At 39.2% G+C, this 25,592-nt stretch overlaps 1 protein-coding gene across 1 annotated transcript in view; it reads left to right on the forward strand.

The window, feature by feature from the left end:
* Positions 1 to 16,544, forward strand: part of LOC136879225 (uncharacterized) — a 62,218-nt gene extending 45,674 nt beyond the window's left edge. Inside the window, exon 3 of the mRNA XM_067153028.2 lies at positions 15,842 to 16,544. Within this exon, the coding sequence (XP_067009129.2) occupies positions 15,842 to 16,122 (281 nt within the window). The 3' untranslated portion in view covers positions 16,123 to 16,544. The remainder of the gene's footprint in view (positions 1 to 15,841) is intronic.
* The last annotated feature ends 9,048 nt before the right edge of the window (positions 16,545 to 25,592 follow it).

Genomic DNA, 25,592 nt, shown 5'->3' on the forward strand with positions numbered 1-25,592 from the left:
AATAATAATAATAATAATAATAATAAATCGAATACTGACAATATCTCTAACTTCTACATATAATTCGGGGGTGTGATATATGTACTATCACATAACGCCCCCTTGGTGAATCGATGATATCATATATTATGATTCACCATAAAACAGAACTTCATACATAACCTTATAATGGCATAACAGAATACATAATTTACTGTAATAATGATATATACATTGCGTCTACTGCATTGCATTCGCACACACGAAATACAATTTGTCCAAACAATAACAATAATAATAATATGGCTATATACACACAACTCTGATTGTTTCATATAGCATGGAACACAATCCCTTCTTGCTACTGTACACATACATTAAAATTGATACTATATACATCCAAGGTGCAGATCCTATCTCTTATATCTGCGAAGGCTATAGATATTAAATGTTCCAAGAACCTTGTTGTCAGTGGTTAGGAGCCTATAAGCACACTTGCCTATTCTACTGTCCACAGTATACGGACCCTGATACAATTGAAAAAACTTATGCATAGTTTTCTGATCGGCATTCGACAAATGAGGAACTCTGAGAAGCACCTCGTCTCCCACCTCAAACTCGTCCTGTACTTTTCCCTTTTGCTGGCGAATTCTCCTATTACCTGCCTTAATTAAATTTTCCCTAGCCAGCTGGATACAGATATCCCTGGGTACCGCCTCTCCTGTAGCTAAACCTAGTATTCTAGCGAGTTCGTTGGTAGGCTTCCTACCTAATTGAACCTCAATCGGAGAATGTCCAGTACTGTCGTGCTTAGTGACGTTAAACCACCGCTCAATATCGTCCAGGCGATTAAACCATGAGCTGTGTTTCTCGCTCACATACGACCTGAACATCCTGCCGAGTTCTCTCATGACTCTTTCAGACATATTCCCTTGCGGATATCGTATCGACGAATAAATATGCTGGATCCCAATTTCCGCCAATTTGGTTCTCCAGATTTTTGAGGAAAATTGTGATCCATGGTCTGATAGTATCCTGAGTGGCTTACCAAACTCAGGCACATACTTGTCAATGATCTGATTGACACACCCTCTCCCTGTGGCTTTCCTCAGGGGATACAACTTGACGTATTTGCTGAAGGCATCTAATACGACAAATATAAACTGGTATCCATACCGAGAAGACACTAACGGTCCATACAGATCCACGCATACAAGCTCTCCAGGCGCCTGCGTCAAAACTACCTGTCTAGGACCCTCTAAATGCCTGTTGGGGTGCTTGCAGCGCTGACACAAGTCACAAGTCGCTAGAATTTTCCTAACGTCCCTTCCCATGTTCTTCCAAATGAAATTGTACTGAAGAGCACATAAAACCTTGTCTGGACCGAAATGGCCCAACTCCTTGTGATAAAACCAAACAATGTCTTCTGTCAAAGACTTGGGGACTATCACACACCACACATCGTTATAACACTTCTTAGCCAGTAAATCACCTTGTAGTCGGTACCACGTGTTACCTTTCTGAATCTGAGTATCAGGCTCACTAGCCTCCAATTCACAAATTATCTGAATGAGGTCAACATCCTTCCTCTGTTCCAGATTAATCTTACGCAAACGTAACTTCTCCTCCTTACGATCATAAAATTTAGCAGTACATACTAAAATTCCTCCTGACTGTTCGGCGACAATGTCTTCACGAGATACCTGAGGGTTTCTACTCAAGAAATCTGCTAAGACATTGTCTGCCCCTTTGACATGAGATATGTCAAAGTCGTACTCTTGTAAGGCCAGTATCCAACGGGACATACGATTAGATGTTAACTTACACGTCTGCATAAAAATCAGAGCATTGTGATCAGTCATAATCTTAAATTTAGTTCCTAACACGTACGTTCTAAATTTACCCAAGGAGTACACAATGGCAAGCAACTCTAATTCGGTAACAGTATACCTCTTCTCAGCTAAACTAAGTCCCCTACTAGCTAGAGACACAATCCCAAGGTTACCCTCATCATCCTCTTGAAATAACACCCCCGCAATCCCCTTATCGCTAGCATCAGTCATAACTAAGTATGCACGGTCTGATCTAGGATATTTTAGCATGACAGCTTCTCGAAAACCTAACTTAAGTTGTGTGAAAGCTGTATCATGCTCCGGACCCCAGTTCCACCTAGCATTACTCTTAAGGAGTTCCCTAAATGGCTCTACAAGAAATGAATATCTAATTACAAACCTCCTAAAATAATTGCAAACTCCCAAAAAGGACCGAAGTTGTTTGACGTTACGTGGTGTCCTGGTGTTGAAAATGTGTTCTAATTTCATCTGTTCTGGAGTTACACCCTGCTGCGTGATAGTGTGACCTAGAAATGTTATGTGTTGTGCACAAAATGTAGATTTATACAATTTCAAGGTGAAACCTCCATCCCTCAACTTACGAAAAACAATCTCTAAGTGTCTCATGTGTTCCTCGAATGTATGTGACGCAACGACCAGATCATCAACATAACTGGTGGTGAAATCCTCCGTTTCATGTCCCAACACAATGTCTAAAGCCCTGATAAGTGCGGCAGATGATGTTTTTGTGCCAAAAGGGACGCGTGTGAACTGAAATAACTTATTCTTATAAAGAAATGCGGTGAACTGCCGATCTTCCTTCCTTAAGGGAACTTGCCAGAAACTAGAGCTTAAATCAACCGCCGTGAGCCATTTCCTACCATCGAAACGTTGGATTAGGTCTTCGGTAGTCTCAGGTCGTTGTTGATCGGGTGCAATGCGTCTGTTCATCTGTCTGGCATCCAAGCACACACGAACACTCCCATCCTTCTTGGCCACAACCACTAAAGGGTTCACATATTGACTACTTGATGGTTCAATGATCCCATCCTCCAACATTTTCGATATAACCTCATCTACAGCTCTGGCATGAACATGTGGAATAGGGTACCGCGGTCCCACAAAACTCGAGCGATCAGTGATGTCAAACTTATGTTCATAAAGGTGAGTTTTTCCAGGCTTACCACTAAAAACGTCGCTATACTCTACTAACAAAGAAAATAAGCAATCCTTCTGCTCCTGTACTAAATTCGTTCTGTCCACAGCCTCGAGGAACTGGTCTTCCTGACCAGTCTCCACAGACATGTGACACAGATTTACCTGTGACTCTCTATCACAAACTTCATTTACTTCAACATCGTAAGCCACCTGGATACAACTCAACTCATGAACAAAAATTCCCTCATCGATCTTGTACTCCAATTTCATCAAATCACGAGAACTACCCCAAAAGAATCGAACCGTCGCACTATCATAATCCAACTTAACACCTTGACTACCCAACCAATCAGCCCCAAAAATCACCGGATATACTAAATTAGGCACTAATAAACATACCTGAAAAACAGTCTCATTGCCTATCTTAACTGGAATAGCCACTTGACTCTTAATTCTATGTGATTTGCTGCCTACCGCAGACAAGATGAAAGTGTTACTAACAGGAATTTCCTCTATGACATGTCCTTTCCTCTTAGCATCATCATAAAACTTAAGATTAATACAAGACTTCTCACTACCTGAATCTAATAAAGCCTTGACCTTATTCTCCCAAATCTCAACTTCAATCACAGGCGTAATCATAATAGCTTCAGATTCCTCCTGATCACAAAACACTTGGTCATTCAATAATTCCTCTTTCACGTCTAAATCATAACTTACCTGTTTCATCACGTGAATAGGAATTTCGGTATCGGACTGCCTATCTGACCCAACTAAGAAGTCCGATTCCGGTTTAAATTACTTGACGTGGACTGTTCACTATTATCATGTCTCTGCACTTGATCTGGAGGTCTTTGATCCGTACGCCCCCTACTTTCTGATTCCCCTTGATTAGGTCTTCTGCCATAATATTCATGGTGATTAACTCCCTGATTAGACTGTCTGTTTCCCCTTCCGGAATTACCACCCTGATTCCCTTGCCTAGAATGACTGAAATTCTGATTATTCCTATCTCCCGCTACCTGATTACCTTGTCTCCCATTATCCCCGTAATTTCTACCTTCACTTTGCCTAGTCCTCCCCTGCCCTTCCAAAGCATCAAACCTCTCTAAAAGCTGCTCTAATTCTTTAATCGTAACAATATTCTGCATACATGCAGCTAATCCGACCTTCTCCGGAAAATGCCTCAACATCTGGCGGACTGTATCTCTCTCCGATGCTAGACCTTCAATATTCTGGCTGATCAGAACATGCGCTAAGAAATACTCCGTCATAGATACACCTTCCTGAGGTCTATATTTGCCAAATAGCACGCGATCTCTTTCCCTTCCCTGAATAGCATCACTCCAAAATTTAGAAATAAATTTCTCCCTAAATTCCTCCAAACTCGAAATACCCTGTCTATAAACTTGAAACCAGGATCTCGCTTCTCCAACAAATGCAATATCCAACATCTCATCAACCATACTCCATTCGATCAAACCATCGTCAAGATTCTTGGAAAACCGTTTCTCCACCGTTTTCAAGAATTCCATCGGATTAAACTGCCGACCATTAAACTTGGGTAATTCAGAGTCCTTCGTACAAGATACGTACCTATTACATATGCTGCTACCTACTTGGATTTGACTGATCTCCTGCCTTAACTTTACATGACATGCTTTAATTCCTTCTTCAACTACCATTCTGGCATTTCCTTCTACTGACTTGAGGTCATCTTTTACCGACTTAAGGTCTTTCTCCAATTTCTCATTCTTTTCATCTATACGCTTCGCTAAAACGTTCTGATTGGATTTAATTCTATCTATTTCTTCTACTTTATCTTCCACTATTTTTATTCTCTTATCACATTCCTTGCTGTTTTCAACAAATTCTTTCCTAACTACATTAAATCGGCATTCAATTTTCTCAGTCAATTCCAAGCTTTGAGCTTCTACCTTATTACTGACTTCCTGAATTTCCCTGCTTTGATGGTCGAACTTCTGGTTCAATTCATCTATTCTACCATTCACAGCACTACTTAAACTATCAATTTTACTAGACAATTCAACACTCACTAAATTTAACTCCTTACTTTGATTCTCAATCTTACTAGACAATTCCGTACTAACTGAATTTAATTCACTATTAATACTGTATATTTCATTACTTAAAAAACTCAATTCACTCTTCAACTCTTTACTCTGACTATCAATCTTGCTAGACAATTCAACATTATTATTATCGATTTTACTGGACAATTCAATATTATTATTATCGATTTTACTGGACAATTCAACATTATTATTATCGATTTTACTGGACAATTCAACATTATTATTATCGATTTTACTGGTAACAGCATTTAATTCAACACTCACTGAATTTAACTCTTTACTCTGGCTATCAATCTTACTGGACAATTCACCCTTCAACTCATTAAGTAGCGATTTAATCATACAGAGCATTGAAGACTCGCCTTGATTCCCTACATTCTGAGTTTGAGACGGGGTACTAGATTCCTCACATATCGTTGCCGATTGATCTTTCCTACTATCAGCCATTTCGCTACTCTCACTTAAATTAGATAAACTCAATGTGGTGGAATTCTTTTGACTTCTCCTATCCTGATTCATGGTACCAGCAACTTTAACAACCTCTCTACTTCTCAATTTTATAATACTCGACCCGCTACAACATTTCTTCATACTCCAACATACATATCACGTACATATAAAACACTTCACTGACATAGTTTGTAGAATTCCATCCACACCTGACAAGTGCACCTACGCTTATCAGCCTAACAGATGTACCAATCATTCAGCCCCACGTTGGGCGCCAATTGTAATAAGTTGATGACTACTGATAAATAAAAATATATAAATAAAATTACTCAAAAACGTAATAAAATTAATAAGCATAATTAACCGAAATGTCCGTAGTATGGGCGCCAGAGTTCACCAGAATGGATCCCTCGAATTTAGATAAGAGCATGATAAACTTTATATCCCAGGGCGTGTACATAATGCTGCGTACTGGTACATCTGCTGCAGGCGTTACCTAACCTCCTGAAAACGACTAATTAGGTAGGAACTGCACCTAGGTTCATCAATAACACTGATTCTAAAATAGCTAACTATATTCTTAACAAATTCCGTGCATGAGCACCTCATCAACATACAACATTATACATATAATACACACATAAAATATTGCTGGAAGACTCCATATTTACAACAACAACAATAATGAAAATCGTGGGAAAACGAAAGCGAGAACTAAGCTACCATTTGTAGATGGTCCGATGAACAATGTACATGTATGAAGATAAACACCCTTCACTGTCTCTATATCAATTCGATTTACCGATTCTCATAATCGGCAGTTATCACATCACACAGATACTGTACCTTGTACTACTGTGTTCACATATTTTAACACTTGTTGTAAAGATATATACACACGTCTGTCGATCCTCAACATATAAATTTATGGAAAGTCTGAGATAGCTTTCACCAACATATAATGCTAGGCCGCCACAAGTGCTACAATACTTAATGCGCAAGCACTCTCCACAATCAGCCACTTTCCACAAACATAACACGACTACGCTCCACGAACGTTTTAAGTCCAGTTCATTGCTGCCGTGTCACTCCAGTACCGTGTATCAGCACCACTTCCTTCCCGTACAGTGCGTCAGTTGTAGTTGTAGTTATCTACCTTCTCGTTCCTTTACAATCACCCTTACAATGTCTCTCATACAATCTCTCTGGTTGCCGCCGTATGATCAACCTTTTATAGACATCAACATCCCCCTCCTCTCAGATGATACGTCTGGATTGGTGCTTGCCAGCCAATCATGAGTGAACCTCTTGTCAAGACATGCCCTGAACTTCTCCTTTCTCCCAAGAGATAAACAAACACTCTTGAGTTTTACATGAATCACCAAACTTTCCTAATACAACAACAAGCTCATCTCATCAGGCTGGGATATATACATGACAAATGGAATTTCCTGACACAAGTACATCAACAAACACTGGGGTAGCCAGATGACTCATTCAAATTACCAGAGTTATTAAAGCAAGGTTTTCCCACTCGTGCAAAACAAATTACTCATACCTACATATGTGGATATCTTCCAGCTTACCAATATAAATGGCAAAATGTATAAATGAAATACTAATAATAATAATAATAATACTGATAATAATAATAATAATAATAATAATAATAATAATAATAATAATAATAAATCGAATACTGACAATATCTCTAACTTCTACATATAATTCGGGGGTGTGATATATGTACTATCACAGTATATCCAGGTAAAAGGTTCTTGTTATCATTGTCAGAATGATCTTTTTGTTTCGTTGTACGTCTTGTTACCATCCTTTTCATCCCGGATCCCTCTGGGCTATATTCCACTGCGCACAAAAGTGTTTAATTATTATTGTCAGTAATTTCGATGTTAAACCAGTACTCTGTCAGTGAACTGTAAGCTTGGCCTAACATACTATCACCACATACTGGCAGAGTACTGTAATAACCTAGTAACAGTTGATAACAACATAATAACATTAGAACAACATGGTAGCAGAGATTAACTAAACCAAAACTCACCTCTTTGTTTCGCTGTAAGTTACGTTGTACTTAACCTCACTTTATCTTGTGAAATATTTTTAAATGAATCAATTTTCCAACGACTTTGTCAATCTCTTTGACATTTATAACACTCAACTCCGGCAACAGCCTCAAGTTCAGTTATTACCTAACCTCAAATTAATCAATCATAATTCCCCTATTCGTCATGAACTAAACACTTCAACTATGACTACTACTAATACCAATTTGCCCGAAAATCTAATACCAATATGCCCGAAAATCCTGTTCATAACATACAGGGGAATACCATTCCAAACAAAATACCACCTCTATTGCCAGGTTATCAAAATTATCTTGTATTTCAGGCAACCACTTCCTTTAATAAATCTGTTAATTTTCACATTATCAAACAAGCACTTAATCAAGTTCCTCATTTAACCACTACAGACCCTAAGAGTTTAGTATTATGGCTATTTTCAGCACAAAAGTTCTTGCTTATGTAAATTGCTCCATAGCTTAATCTTTTATACCCTAAGATTTCAACATTTTTGAGCAAATTTTGGTTGGAAAACGTGAATCATCTTCAGGAACGGGAACAATTTTGAAATGAATTACATCGTCATTTTTTGCCATATGAAATTCGGAATAACTTGAGTAATGAACTCATTAGGCATCGTCAGTATCCACATGAATCAACTTATGATTATTTAGACACAATAATTATCTTCAGCGATGTTTTAGCTATTGCTACTCACCCTGCTGAATTAGTGTCTATTGTACACTTTTTTGCCTCGCCTTTTTAAACAACTCATTAACCCCTTTGCTCCTCCCACTACTATTGCTCATCTTTATAATATAGCACAAGCATATACACTAAATTCATACAGTAATGCTTCTTATTACGCTACCGTTCCTCCTCCACCTTTGCCTAGTCAGCCATCGTTACCGACTCCATCTAATACCCCACTGCCAAGACCGTATAGACATCGAAGTGATTCAAGTCCTACCTTATCTTCCACCAATTCATCCTTTAAATGTTATCGGTGTAAAGGATTTGGACATATTGCAAAACAATGTCCTACTCCTCTATCGGGAAACCAGTACAGACCGCATCAATAGGCAGTTTGCGCGATAATGGTCAAAATCTGTCGCTTCTTAACGATATTGCTTTACATTAGTTAATTCCCCATACTTCTTCTGTCGTCGGCTGTAACTCGATCCGAGTATATATAACTTCTTCCTGCATACATTGACCAGTTCAACTCAGTTTATAGATGTGTTCACGATGACTAAACAAACCAATCCTGGCATCAAACATATGCCCACACAAATCACACTGAATGGATGGAGGAGGGCGGGGTTATAATTGACAGAGTTTTCTTGCTTGTCGCTTGGCCTCTTGATGTCTGCGGCATTCTCTTTCAAACAAGTTGACAGCGATGGATGTAGTGTTCCGCCACAGTGAGCGGTCCACAGCACATTCTTCCCATGTCTGTATATCTATACCAGTTGTCTTCATGATGTGTTTCAGCTGGTCCTTAAAACGCTTAAGAGGGGCTCGTATAACGATGAGCTATAGGACTTGCCTGGTGGGCTTCATCATTAAACGTAAGGAACTTCATCAAATCACAGTTCCAACCATTATATTTACGGCATAGAAACTACGTTTCTACACACCAACAAAGTTAATAAGACGGCGCAGTTTAATAATTTTATTGTACACAACGAGTTTTTATCCAACAAATGGCTAACAACGTATATATGAAATGAACATTTTCACATTAAAGGACTGCATTCAATTTTAATTCCTCAATTTTAAGATCGTATATGAACCCAACATTTACGAGTGTATAGAATAATAGCCATTACGGAATTTGAAGACAACTCATTACTCAGAGATGAGATTTTAGATTTTTGACTTACAAGGGTTTTCTTGTTATAAATTAGAGTTTTTAAACTTAGCATAATATAGATTTTAAGGAGTTAAGTATAGCAATATGTTATTGTTGTTCATTGTTTATATCGCCAAGTTTTTTTCATTTACTATACAGCTGATGATGGTGTCTAAATGAACACCGAAACTAGTTCTGTAATAAAATATATGTTGTAAAAACCATCCAACAACATTGTATTTTGTATTGAAAAAAGTGGAACCTGCTAGATTTTAATAATTGTGATCTCAGTTCAATACGGACAAATACTATGAATTTCCTTATGTTTAAGAAGGGCTCCACGAGGTCTACTACCAGAGCAAAGTTCACCATAAAGAATTTGGCGGGGAAGCCTGGTATCACCCATACAGTGAACATGGCCTAACCATTTCAGTTGATGAGCGATGATTGTTGCCTCAACGCTATTTAGCTGTGCTTTGTCGAGAACTGCCATGTTGGTCACATAGTCCTCCCACTTAATATTCAAGATGAATCTTATTTTCTGTTGGTGGAAGCGCTCAAGTGTTTTGATATCACGGTGATAGAGTGTCCAAGTTTCACAGCCATACAGCAGCGTGGAAATGACAACAGCTTTGTATACCATGAGTTTGGTATGCAGTTTTAGGTCGTTTTTCATGAAGACTCTGTGCATTAACCATCCGAATGCTGCGAGAGCAGCCCCAATTCTTTTATCAACGTCTTGTTCACAGGTACACCGTTTAGACAAGATGCTTCCAAGATATGAAAATGATCAACCTGTTCCAGTGTTGTGTCTAAGATGAAAATATTAAACTCAGGAAGTGTTAATCCTGGAGCAGGTTGTGCAAGTACTTTTCGTTTTTTTTGCATTAATGGCAAGACCAAAGCGATCACATGCAGTTTTAAAGCAATTGACTGGCTGTTGTAGTTCTGCAGGTGTAAGAGCAGGAGATGCGGTGTCATCGACATACTGCAGTTCTGTCACCCGGGTAACCAGAGTACATCTTTGTGAGCGAAGTCTTGCCAGATTGAAAAGGCCTCCATCAAAACTAAATTTAATTTCCATGCCTAAGATGTTTGCAGATGATTCATGCAGCATGGCAGCCATGTACAGTGCAAAGAGTGTAGGAGCAAGCACACAGCCTTGTTTCAATCCATGAGTGATTGGGAACGAATCTCATACTGAGTTACCATGAAGAACCTGTCCAGACATGCCATCATGAAGAGCTTGAACCAGTTCCACATAACTTTCAGACATCCAAAATGTCTCAATACTTTCCACATAGCAGATCTTAGTACTGAATCAAAGGCTTTTTCCAGATCATAGAAAACTAAATACAGAGGCTGCTGTTCTCTGCATTTTTCCTGGAGTTGTTTAGCACAAAAGATCATATCTGTCGTGCCTCTGGAGGTTCGGAAACCACTTTGAGACTCGGGCAAAATCCTCTCTGAGATAACTCGGAGCTGGTTTAATAGAATTCTTGAGAAAATTTTACCTGCAATTGACAAAAACAATATACCACGGTAGTTCCCACATACACTACGATTGCCTTTCTTGAAGATAGTGATTGATGATGGTAGCATTCTTCAAGTCGTCAGGTACTTCTCGAGTTTTCCAAATCAAAGAGAAAGAACTTCTTCTGTAATTGTTTTACTTAACAAGCTCCCTTCTGTAGCCATATTGGACACTGGGTCTACTCGATCATTAATGGATCACTCTCTTTTTCTTGAGTTACTTGATCTCGATCAAACACTTCAGATACTTCCTTTCACTATACAGTGTAATTCTGCTTCAAATCATTCCCCAAATATTCTGGGTACGGTATACCTTTCTTTGAAGATACAGAAATGTACTTGGTCCTCTCCATTCTATATTGTTAAAAATTTGCCCTTTCCTATTATTCTTGGATATGATTTTTTCTCTTCGACGTGGCTTATTTACCAAACTTTAAATTCTTGTATTTCATTTCATTTTGATCCTTCACTTCATATTCCCCTTATCAACCGTTTTGATTACCCTACTCAGTATTCTTGTTTTATTTCCCACTGTTCTGCTGAGACCCTCAGCAAAAACAGTAAATAATCTTATTGCCCAATTTTCAGATGTTATATCGCCCAACTTAGGTACTGTGCTTAATTATCAGGCACATATTGATTTAATCGATCAGATTCCTGTATGTTCACCTCCTTATCAGTTAAATCCACTCAGGATGCATAAAAATGAACACTCTTCTTCAGGAAATGCTTGATAATTCAATCATTGTTCCCTCTACTTTGCTTCCCCAGCCTTTCTTGTAGACAAACCAGGCGGTACTTCACGTTTAGTTGTGGACTATCGTAAGTTGAATAGGAAAATCATTTATGATGCTTTACCTAATTCCAAATTTCCAGAATGCTTTCCAGTACTTTAGTAATGCCAATATTTTTCTATATTGGATCTTAATTCTGCCTTTCTTCAGATCCCCCTGGACGCGGCTAATAGGTGATGCACAGCATTTATTACACCTATTGGTCTGTATGAATTCACAAAAGTCCCTTTTGGCCTTAATTTGGGTTCCCAAATTATGCAAAGGCTTATTGACTCTTTATTTTCTGACATTAAATTCCATTATATGTTACCGTATATAGATGACTTCTATTTAGTACTGACTTTGATTCTCATGTTGTTCATTTAACTGAAGTTCTGTCTAGATTACGTCAAGCGAACCCAACCGTCAGCCCTTCAAAAATTTTCTTGGCTCATATCTCTGTAAAATTTCTAGGCCATATTCTGTCATCAGAAGGCATTTCTGTCGATCCTCAAAGGACCACTGCTATCAATCAAATCCCACACCCTAAGAATCTTAAACAACTTTGTACCTATTTGGGAATGACTGGGTTTTATAGTAAATTTATTCCCCTTTACTCCCACATTTCTGAACCCCTTTACTCTCTTAAACGTAAGGATGTAAAATTTCAGTGGTCTAATGCCCAAACTCAAGCTTTCATTAATTTGAAATCTACTCGTTCAGGCTCCTAGTCTTCAGATACCAAATTTTTCTCTCCCATTTGAAATACACACTGATGCATCCAATATTGCCATAGGAGGGGCTCTACATCAGATTGTTGACCAACAAGCTTTCCCTATTGCTTGCTTTAGTCATCTTTTATCCCCCACTGAGCGTCAATACTCTACCTATGAAAGGGAAGCTTTAGCCCTTATATTAACTTTAGAACACTTTTCCAATTATATTGAGCATAAGGAATTCACCGTCCTTACAGATAATCAAGCATTAGCCTGGCTCTTGAGAAATAATGCTCCCAAGATTGGACGTACTGGTCACTGGTTAATGCGCTTATCTAGATTTAAGTTTTCATTAAAATTTGTACCAGGTCACCACAATATCGTAGCTGATGTTCCCTCCAGACTTTCTGATCCTTCTGGTGATTATAATTTGGATTCCCTTTCTAATGTTTCATCAGGCCATATCTGTGATGTCAATGCTGTAGTTTCTCTGGCTAATTTTCCTTTATCTTTTGAATCGTGCTATAGTTATCACCTTACTGATCCTTACTGCATGGAATTGCGCCAAAGTATTTCACAGGCAGATTACAAAGGACCCTTTTATATCCTTAACAGTTTATTAGTATATAAGGTCACACCAAAATCTACACCTAAAGTTGTACTCTCCAAAGCATTACAGCTGATGATTCTTTCCTATTATCATGGTTCCCCTGCGGGAGGCCATTTTGGTATCTCCAAAACCTCTCTCTTATTTCACCTATTTTTTATTGGCCCAAAATGTATCATGCTGTCCAGAGCTTTGTAAGGACTTGTGAATTTTGCCAGAAAGCTAAACCTTACTTACTCCGCTGCACTTCCCTTATATCCCACTGAAGATTTTTATATAGATCTTGTCGGCCCCCTAACACGATCATCCAAAGGAAATGTATATATGTTTACCTTACTAGATGACTTCTTCAAATGTTTAGTTATCCACCCAATTCGCAATGCCTCCACCACTACCATAATAAACCTCCTAGTTAATCAAATTTTTCCACTCAATGGAATCCCACAGAAATTAGTGTCTGATAATGCTGCTATTTTTACGGCGAAAGCATTTTATGATATGTGCTTCTCCCTAGGCATCAAAAAAAGATTTTTACCACACCCTAATACCCTCAAGCGAATATGTTCGAGAGATACCATCGAAATCTGAAAATAGTTCTTTCTATCTTTCATTCTGATAAACACAAAACCTGGGACACAGAGCTCCTTTCCCTAACTCTTGCCTTTAATTCTACTATCAATGAGGCCATTAAATGTACTCCTGCTAGTTTATTTTTGGGCCTGAGCTTCACTCTCCCCTTTCCTTAAACTGGAACCTCCCCACGCTGTTGTTTCAGCAGAACATTCGTTCTTCAAAACAAGCCTGGCAATCTACTTCGACAAATTTATACAAAGCACAGGAATTACACCGTAAGAAACATAATTCTAAACGTGTACCCTCCACATTTAAACTTGGGGATTCAGTTTTATTATTGAATCATCCTCAAAGTTCAGCTATCAACAGCCAATCTGCAAAACTTTTCCTAAAATGGGCTGGCCCATACGATACTGTATTCTTGCTTACACCTCCCCTATGAATGCCTTATTGCAAAATATTTCAGATTTGTCAGATGCTAAGCATACTCACTTATCTCAGTTAAAACCATTCATCTCTTAAGCGCCCCCCCCCCCCCACCTCCCCTCCACATTTCCCCCGAGAGAACGTCGATTTTTTGCTATTGTCACTGCTATTGTATGTTCTTTAGAACACATTTTACTTGTTTATTGTGCCCTCTACTTGTACGGCTCTCCCAACTCCAACCCCGTTGTATGTATTGAATGCTCATTTCCCTAATTTTCTCTCAGCATACAGTAGTTTATATTTGGAAGAGAGAAAGAAAAAAAAAATCTCTCACCTGATTCCTTTTTTTGTGTGCGCGCGCGCATGTGTGTGTGCATCCACTCATTCATTGCCTTCTTTACATTATCATTCCTCTCGTTCTTCCTCAAACATTTCATCCTGATGTCACAAAAAATATGTACAATGTTCTTCCTTCTATACTTAATTCTGATGTAACAAAAAAAAATATTATCTTCCTCCAAAATTTAATTCTCGTGTAAAACAAAAGAAAGTGTACTATGTTCTTCAAATTTAATCCTTATGCCAAAACAACAACAAAAAATGTTAAATACCAGTATGTTAAATTTTATTCCTCAAAGTTCTTGTTAAATTCTCATACAAAATGTAGCTAAAATGTTTTCATCATGTTCATTGTATCCCCCCCCCCCCCCACCTCCTTCACCCCCCCCCCCCCCCTTTGGAGCGCTCCACATTTCTTGTCCCCCCTTTTCTCCTTTCCCTCCGAGAACACTACAGACACTCTTGGACTCTTGCTGCGTAAATGATTTCTTCTTCCATTGTAAAATATTCTTTTCTCTACGGACCTGTACGTTGCTGTCTCCTGGTTGGCGCCACCATCGATTCTGCACCACATATTATAATCTATTAGTTTCATGTCCGTATTGATAGTTTAGTCTACACAATTATAAAGATGGGAATCTTCCACCTAATCAATACTTTATTGATATATAGCTTCTAAAACATATCTATATCACATTAGTTTCGACCCCTATTCAGGTCATCTTCAGCTGATCATAGAACCTAATAACAACATAATGTACAATTCAAAGCATCACTGAATTCAATAATGAGTATCACATAAAAAAATAATAATATTGTAGTGTTAAAATACGTTTTGGTGTTTTTCTCTTAGTCTAAAATGTTTGTCAATGTTCATATGACTTGCAATGTGCGTCTTTAAAACTCCACTTAATATATTCCTAAATGCCACATGATTCGTTAAAATAATGATGTGTAATGTTCTTATGACTTAAAATTGTTCTGTAGCATTCTTATAGCACACATTAAAACATTTTTATCTGTGTTGATAAAACATTTCATTAATTCCATAGGTAAGTTGTAGTTTGCAGAATATTCTAGTATGTTCACTGGTGTGTGCTGTTGATCTTGACTAGTACACAAGTTAAGTATTTGTTATTATTCTACTTAATTTACATTAAAACATCATAATATGTTATCTTATTTCCATTTTGTGGTGTTAGCCTCATTGTCTGATTTAATAAGTGCAAGTGCTCCCCTCTTCATAGTTGTGTTCCATTGGACATGTCAATTGATCTGTGTGAACAGGATAGAAAAGCAGAGTGTAAAAATTATTTCACTAATTAACATGTGGTTTGAAAGATGTCTGTTCTTTAATTATGTGTATCCCTTATTTTGCTCATGAAAATCTGTTGTCTGTAAATCTTTTCACTTTTCTCTGTAGGTATGGTGCCAAGGAAAGTAAAATGTGAAGATATTTTAAAAAATGCAAAGACCCAGAAAAAGGGAGATCCACCATTAATAGGTTGGATGGAGGTTGACAAGTTTAAATACAACGAAACCACTGAACAGAGAATCAAGAGACTTATCAGTGATAAATATTGTGGTGGTTATTATAAAATGGTTTTTACTGGAGATAAAAGTTACTTGCAGGATAAAAATTATTGGAAGTCAAGACTGAAGATTTGGGAACGCCAAAAGCGTATGTGTAAAAATAATAATTAGGTATTCGAAATTGTAAATAAAGGTTACATGAGTAAAAATCAAAGCTATCTAGATTGAAAAATAAAAACCCATTTCACCCTCTGGCTACTATACCAACAGATTTGGCCCTTCTCAAAGTATTTTTCCTCCTACTCATGGTGCCGGCAATAATGAACCTGAAAGATCTGTGTACCTGAAGTAACTGTTACTGCTCGTGGAAGAGCTGTCCTACTTGGAGGAGATCCAGTGTAACTTTGTAAGTTGACACAGCCTAGATAATCAATCAACACAGTTATTTTGCAGATTAGGTGAGAATTTTATTAGAGAGGCCATCAATATTTGAATGACAATCTCGGGTTAATGTAAATCAATGTATTTTTAAACCACCATATTATTATAATTTTGAAAAGATGTTTTCTTAATTTGCATAATATGGATATTATACCTAACTAGGCATTCTTTGTTGCATGATTACTTGTAATAATTATTTGTTGCTCTCTGCTGTGAGGATATCACATTAGTGATTGTCTTTACTCTTCCAAAATGACTCTTCAGTTTTCCAATCCAATAATGTAAATATAGCTTTTGTTAGTCTGAACAAGTTCTCTAAGTCATTCATGACCAGTAAGATTTTGAATCAAAACAGATTAATGTAAAGGTTATTAGAAAATTTGTTACAGACTTTATACCAGCTAGTTGTTCCCCCCCCCCCTTTTTTTTTTGCACCATTTTGTACAAATAGTAAATGTAAAGCGAGTGCAGTCTTTCATTGATGAGCAAATTTGCTTAGAAATCTGGAATGTTCTTTGATGATTTTAATGAAAATGTGCAAAGAAGGGTAAACATTCTCTTACTTATATTTTTGGAGGTAAATCTCTGTTCTTTTTCTTCATAGCACTCACATGAATAGAGAACATGTGAGTGGACTGACTATAACTGCAATAGATTTGCATTTTCTTCACTTAAAAATGTACAAATTTTTATTATTTTTTTGAAAAACTTAAATTTCAAAATTTGACCTAATTTTTACATTTATAGTGTATTTTTTCACATGGGGATGATACCTTTGTGAGAATATTAAGCTAATTTTGAATTAAAAACTAAAGTTTTATGCAGTTCTTGAAATTATGCACATGCGGGTTAAATATACAATAACTTATTCCTTACTTCGAACACTTGTCAGTCAATAAATTATTCTCTAATGAATCAATCAATGTTTAAAATACGTGATGTTTTATCATCTTTCATGTATTTATCCACCTTTGCACTATTGGAGGTAAATGAACAGCCATATAAACAAGCAAGTAACATGAAGTGGCAGAGTGCAGGGCTACCACGCACAAAACTTACAGTGGGTCGAAAGAAAGCTTTTATAAAATCTCACTCATGTCCATATCACATATAATAGATATTTCCAGAGCAAAAGCTTCCAGCGGTATTACCTATGCTGCAATTGAAGATAAAGGCGAAAGAAGAGCATGGCTGACAGATTGGCGCCTGGCATTTTTAGCAGCAGCTCGCATGGCCAATAGATCGGCCGCCTGGCACTATAAGAGTTAAGCTATGTCTTGAAATATATACCTTCAGATAGGCAGTATTAAAATATCCATACTGCATCTGAATATAAGATTTAATAGATACAAAAGTCTTAAGAAAAATTACTGTTAGCTGGAAACTGGCCAGAGTTAAAAATTTTTCTAGTTGCTTGCTATGAGCAACACCTCTGTGTCGAAATCTATAATAAAATTGTGATATCAGACATTTGGTGAAAAAAGTTTGAGAGAAATGATTTGTTAAAATCATGGAAATTTGTAATTTAATTATAATAATTTATGCTGTCTATTATTATTATTATTGTTATTATTAAAGTGTTTCAGGGTTCGTATACCAATATTAAAATAAACTTTAAAACTATAGTGGTATTCGTATTCACATGCTACTTCAGGCTGTGCCAGTTATTATGTGACTTATCTAATGCACGGTGTTGCAAAAGCACATTACTGGACATAAATGGATCAAGGAAACTGACCTCAGATATTGGTGAAGTACAAGACTATGAAATTCAGCATTGATGTATATATGAAGTTCAGCATTGATGTATATAAGCTCTTATCTTTGATTCAGTTCCAATATAATTATGATCTTTTAGTGTATATAGCCAAGGTATATTAATAAATGTCCATAATCTTAAATGTACTGTCATTTGTTAACCGATTCTTGAGAATTTACCTTCTAACTCAGTGATGTGTACGATATTTCAGCTGAAGGAAATATCTCCTGAGGCTTAAATCTGTATCTTGCTGCTAAGGAGAAAAAATACCTCAAATCAACAGAACTTCAGTCTGCAATATCTTCAGGGTTTATTTTTTTAAACCTTCTTGGTGCCATGCCTGTTTACATTGGCTATGCTAAGAATGCCACCCAGTTTACGGTTCTATTTGCAAGGCTGAAGGAGATGGACCATGATTCCCCCTACTATAAAGGTGGATTAAATGAAAACAGAACAGTGAATGTATTGGGTTATACACTGACTGACAGAGCAAATGCAACACCAAGAAGGAGTGGTCAGAACTTTATGCCAATTGCAGGGTAGACTGACGTCACTGAGGTATGCTCATGATGTGAAATGCGCCGCTGTGCTGCGCACGTAGCGAACGATAAATGGGACACGGCGTTGGCGAATGGCCCACTTCGTACCGTGATTTCTCAGCCGACAGTCATTGTAGAACGTGTTGTCGTGTGCCACAGGACACGTGTATAGCTAAGAATGCTAGGCCGCCGTCAACGGAGGCATTTCCAGCAGACAGACGACTTTACGAGGGGTATGGTGATCGGGCTGAGAAGGGCAGGTTGGTCGCTTCGTCAAATCGCAGCCGATACCCATAGGGATGTGTCCACGGTGCAGCGCCTGTGGCGAAGGTGGTTGGCGCAGGGACATGTGGCACGTGCGAGGGGTCCAGGCGCAGCCCGAGTGACGTCAGCACGCGAGGATCGGCGCATCCACCGCCAAGCGGTGGCAGCCCCGCACGCCACGTCAACCGCCATTCTTCAGCATGTGCAAGACACCCTGGCTGTTCCAATATCGACCAGAACAATTTCCCGTCGATTGGTTGAAGGAGGCCTGCACTCCCGGCGTCCGCTCAGAAGACTACCATTGACTCCACAGCATAGACGTGCACGCCTGGCATGGTGCCGGGCTAGAGCGACTTGGATGAGGGAATGGCGGAACGTCGTGTTCTCCGATGAGTCACGCTTCTGTTCTGTCAGTGATAGTCACCGCAGACGAGTGTGGCGTCGGCGTGGAGAAAGGTCAAATCCGGCAGTAACTGCGGAGCGCCCTACCGCTAGACAACGCGGCATCATGGTTTGGGGCGCTATTGCGTATGATTCCACGTCACCTCTAGTGCGTATTCAAGGCACGTTAAATGCCCACCGCTACGTGCAGCATGTGCTGCGGCCGGTGGCACTCCCGTACGTTCAGGGGCTGCCCAATGCTCTGTTTCAGCAGGATAATGCCCGCCCAGACAATGCTCGCATCTCCCAACAGGCTCTACGAGGTGTACAGATGCTTCCGTGGCCAGCGTACTCTCCGGATCTCTCACCAATCGAACACGTGTGGGATCTCATTGGACGCCGTTTGCAAACTCTGCCCCAGCCTCGTACGGACGACCAACTGTGGCAAATGGTTGACAGAGAATGGAGAACCATCCCTCAGGACACCATCCGCACTCTTATTGACTCTGTACCTCGACGTGTTTCTGCGTGCATCGCCGCTCGCGGTGGTCCTACATCCTACTGAGTCGATGCCGTGCGCATTGTGTAACCTGCATATCGGTTTGAAATAAACATCAATTATTCTTCCGTGCCGACTCTGTTTTTTCCCCAACTTTCATCCCTTTCGAACCACTCCTCCTTGGTGTTGCATTTGCTCTGTCAGTCAGTGTATTTTCAGACGTATCCTAATTACGATACCGGTACCGTATGTCACTACTAAGCACAAACAGAAAAGAAATTTGCAAGAACTACTGTACTCAAAGAATACCAACAAAGCTAAATACTTAGACAAATTATTATTAGTACTACCGGTACGCTCTAATAAATATACACGTAAGATAACACACGAATGTAGCAGGCAAGATACGGCACTATCTAAATGTACTGTATCTATACTACCGTACAGTGTATCTACACTACAATTTTCAGCTAAAGTGTGGTTATATGAACGTTTACCGCTGGTGGATTAGTATTATTTTCCCTACTACGCGGGACGGAGAATAAAAGTGTCCTTAAATGCTGAGAATAAGGGGTTGTCTACTATAATTTCTGTCAAAACCTCGCCGGCGGCTTGAAGTGCAATGTTATTGGGATATAGGAATTTGATTATTAACTTTTACTCGATGAATAAACGAAGGTGGAAAGTACAAAGTATGCAGGGAACTAAGACTACAAATTATCGGAATAATGAATCAGCTGACTTTGTATTTATTTACACTACTATCATGTGCATGTAGCGAAAATCGTCAACAATCCAAAAAAAACTGTTAAGTACCGTAATTATTAAGTGGAATTAGCGTGAATTCTCTTTAACTTCTCTTTAAATCGATGTTTACAGGCTTATCGTGTTATTTAATGTAATAAATTATTACCTTCGTGATAGTTTGAACGGATATCTGTACGAAATATCGGAAAAATAGCGGAGGAAATTACAATGAGTTATAACTCCTTATGATAATCTGCCTTTGTAAGTATAATACCAACGAACCTACAGATATTTAAAAATATTGTTTTAAAAGTTAATATTACCTAAAGTATTTCCTAAACCTAAATTCGAAACAAAGTACACCTAGCTAGCCTACTTAACCTAGAGAACGTAATCTACTGAACATCAAATGAATTACTTGTTATAAAATTCAAATAACACTACTCCCAATTTCTACCAACAAGCACTAAACACCAATATACAAATAGCACTAAATGGAACGCACACACACAAAATTTAAATAATTTCAATAGATTTTAACTACTCTTACAAGTGGTTTTTACGTCGCACCGACACAGTGTGACCGTTCACAACGTCACCTATGGTATGTCATGATATCCAGGAGATGTAATATGCCGTTTTCCGCGTCATTCTGGGATAAAAACTGCCCAAGTTAGAATTTTTCTGCCCGCTCCGGGACTCGATTTGCAGTATCCAGAGTCGCGCGACCGAGCTCTAGTTGCTGGTAATTAGCAGCGAGGCAGTGCAAGAGCGCTTGTACGTGAAGTTCTCTCACTCCAACCGCGAGCGAGATGAAAAGAGACGCGTTATCACATGACACAGAATTTAGGTCACTAGCTGATCCCATGTAGGATGTCCAACATGAGAACAAACATTAAACCCTATTTCCCTCATTCCGTCACCACTGCTAACTCATCGAATTCAACTGTTTTTCCCTGTTAATTTTTATAAATCGCAAAATACTCAATGGATAATTAAGCGCAAACATTCATTTGAATAAGGGAATTTTACGCATAATTATGAGACCGAGAAGTGCTCTACTTAACTGACAGAGCGGTAACTACGCTGTAAACAAGGGCGCGTCTTAATGACTAACAGATGTTGGACCCTAACCGTGCCAGCGAACACAAGGAACCCCTGTGCTCGTCATCATTTACTGACAGAAACAAAAGGACGCTTTTAAGATTGTTTGAGAATCTACGAAGCTATTTCGAAAACATTCACTCAGTGGAAATGGGAATGCAAGAGCTACAATTTGATATCCTGTTCGTCACTATACGTTGCGTATTAACGGACCAACGTGTTCGAAAGGGTTGCATTTTTCCCCCACTCTCAGCATCCGAGCATTCAGTACAACGCCAGTTCGGTAGTGGTTCGTCGTGATTAGTGCGTGAGAGTCGTCTGTGGAGAAATAATGTTTATAAAGTGAGCAGTGAAACGCAGTGGTTTATTAAAGCCTGTGAATGCATGTGGAAATAACCACAACATAATTAAGATGTTTGCGCGTACAGTGTGCCGCTAATTGATATGAGTAGTATAATAGAACAGTTCGGCCGCCACCACCTCCTCCGGGCTCCCAGGGGTCACTCCACCACCCGCGGGAAATTTGAATTTTGGCGCGAGATTTGAATTTGTAAACAAAGCCACGTGCTTTTTGACAGCTGTCATCGACAACAACACATCGCTACCCTCACTGCTGCCATCTCGACGGGCCTAAACCTCAGTGGTACCAACTTAACCTAACTAGCGCGAGGTAAACAAAGCCACGTGTTTTTTGACAGCCACGTGCTTTTTGAAGGACAACAACGCATCGCTAACCTCAGTACTGCCATCTTGATGGTCCTAAACCTCAGTAGTACCAACTTAACCTAACTAGCGCGAGGTAAAGAAATCCACGTGTTTTTTGACAGCCACGTGCTTTTTGACAGACAACAACGTATCGCTAACCTCAGTACTGCCATCTTGATGGACCTAAACCTTAGATGTACCAACTTAACCTCACTGGCGCGAGATAAACAAATCCACGTGTTTTTTGACAGCCACGTGCTTTTTGACAGCTGTCATCCGCCATCTTTAAACTACAGAGCACCGTGCTGCCCTCTTTATCGCAGTAGCTGCAAATTCGTCACCTGTCATCGGCAGTGCTGCCATCTTGGCGGCCGTAAACCTTAGTGCTTCCAACTTAACCTCACTAGCGTGTGATAAACAAATCCACGTGCAGCTGTCATCCGCCATCTTTATTCCATAGAGCACAGTGCTGCCCTCTTTAGCTACTTACCTTTGAAATGTGGTACGTCACAGCTGTCATCCGCCATCTTGCATCGCAAACCTCAGTGCTGCACTCTTTAGCTAGATACCTTTGAAATGTAGTGGCGGCAATTTGAAAAAATTTTTATGCTCTGGTTTGGAAACAAACCTATGCGCTTTTTTTGACAGCTATCATCCGCTATCTTTAATCCAGAGAGCACCGTGCTGCCCTCTTTAGCTACTTACCTTTGAAATGTGGTACGTAACAGCTGTCATCCGCCATCTTGCATCGCAAACCTCAGTGCTGCACTCTTTAGCTAGATACCTTTGAAAAGTAGTGGCGGCAATTTGAAAAATTCTTTATGCTCTTGTTTGGAAACAAACCTATGCGCTTTTTTGACAGCTATCATCCGCCATTTTTAATCCAGAGAGCACCGTGCTGCCCTCTATGTGGTAGTGGTAAATTCCACGCGCTCTTGTTTGGAAACACAACCATGTGCTTTTCTGACAGCTGTCAACCGCCATCTTTAATCCAGAGAGCACCGTGCTGCCCTCTTTGTGGCGGTGGCAAATTCCACATACTCTTGATTGGAAACAAACTCACGTGCTTTTTTCTGACAGTTGTCATCAGCCATCTTGCATCACAAACCTCAGTGCTGCACTCTTTAGCTAGATACCTTTGAAATGTGGTGGCGGCAATTTGAAAAATTCTATGTGCTCTTGTTTGGAAACAAAGCCACGTGCTTTTTTGACAGCTGTCATCCGCCATCTTTAATCAATAGAGCACTGTGCTGCTATCATGCGGGTAATTTCATCAGCTGTCATCCGTCATCTTTAATCTGCAGAGCACCGTGCTGCTCTCTGTAGTAGCGAGCAATTTGAAAAGTTCTGTTAGCTGTCATCCGCCATCTTTAATCAAGACAGCACCGTGCTGCCATCTTTAGCTAGATACCTTTGAAATGTGGTGGCGGCAAATTGAAAAATTCCACGTGCTCTTGTTTAGTAAACAAACTCACGCGCTTTTTGTCAGCTGTCATCCGCCATCTTACATCGCAAACCTCAGTGCTACACTCTTTAGTTGAAATATGGTGGCGGATAATTTAAAAAGAAAAATTCTACAGCAGCCATCTCTCGACGCTAATTGCACAAGATGGTGGCTATACATGACTCCTTAAAGGTGCTTATGCAAGATGGTCGCTATACATAGGTTCTTATGGGACTCCCTTGGGTTGCTTGCGCAAGATGGCGGTTATACAAGGCTCCTTATGAGACACCCTGGGGATGCTTGCGCAAGATGGTGGTTGCTCTTATGAGGTGGATTAAGGGTCCTTTCACAAGATGGCTAGAGACGCCCCTAAGGATGCTTGCGCAAGATTGCGGCTATACATAGCTCCTTATGAGACAGCCTAGGGGGTGCTCGCACAAGATGGCGGTTACTCTTATGAAGAAAGCTAGCTTAGAGGCTACTGCGCAAGATAACGGTTGCTGTTATGCATGCGGTGGAGAGCAAATTGAAATTCTATGTGCTTAATCAACAGAGCACCCTGCTGCCCTCTTTAGCTGAAATGTGGTGGTGGATAATTTGAAAAATTCTTTTGACAGGTGTCATCTTTAAATAATGGCGACTATACATAGGCTGTTAACACCTTATCATTCTCCTCCTCCTGCTTCTCTACCTCCTCCTCCGCCTCTTATGTCAAGGCATAGCTTTATATCGAACAAGTTTAAACCTGCATCGCGAAGGCAAGCGTGTGCAGCGATAACATTATTGTACATGTTTAGACTTGCGAAACATAAGAAGAGTAGAATCAAACGCTGTACTCGATACAACATGTGATCAGAACATTGATGTGTTCAGAACACAAAATAAGTGATCAAGACTAGAATCGAACACTGTACTCGATACAACATGTCGGAGGATACCCTTGTTCTAAGAAGATCAGATTGAAACATAACAAGACTAGAATCGAACACTGTACTCGATGTCGTTAACTTCAACATGTGATTAAAACATTGTTTGGTGTGTTCAGAACACTACATAAGTAGAATCGAACGTTGTACTTAATACAACATGTTAGGGGATACCTTTGTTCTAAGAAGATCAGATTGAAACATAACAAGACTAGAATTGAACACTGTACTCAATACAACACGTCTGGGGATAACTTTGTTCTAAGAAGATCAAATTGAAACATAACAAGACTAGAATCGAACACTGCACTCGATGTCGTTAACCTTAACATGTGATTCAGAACATTGATTGATGTGTTCAGATCACTAAACAACTAGAATCGAACACTGTTCTCGATGTTGTCAACTTCAACATGTGATTAGAACATTGTCTGATGTGTTCAGATCACTAAACAACTAGAATTGAACACTGTACTCAATACAACACGTCAGGGGATAACTTTGTTCTAAGAAGATCAAATTGAAACATAACAAGACTAGAATCGAACACTGCATTCGATACAACATGTGATCAGAACATTGATTGATGTGTTCAGATCACTAAACAAGTAGGACCGAACACTACTCGATACAACATGTCAGGGGATACCTTTGTTCTAAGAAAATTAGATTGAAACATAACAAGACTAGAATCGAACACTACACTCGATGTCGTTAACCTTAACATGTGATCCGATACATGTTAGGGGATACCTTTGTTCTGAGAACATTAGATTGAAACATAGCAAGACTAGAATCGAACACTGTACTCGGTACAACATGTGATTAGAAC

Source organism: Anabrus simplex, chromosome 8 (assembly GCF_040414725.1).
Source record: "Anabrus simplex isolate iqAnaSimp1 chromosome 8, ASM4041472v1, whole genome shotgun sequence".
Lineage (NCBI taxonomy): Eukaryota > Metazoa > Arthropoda > Insecta > Orthoptera > Tettigoniidae > Anabrus > Anabrus simplex.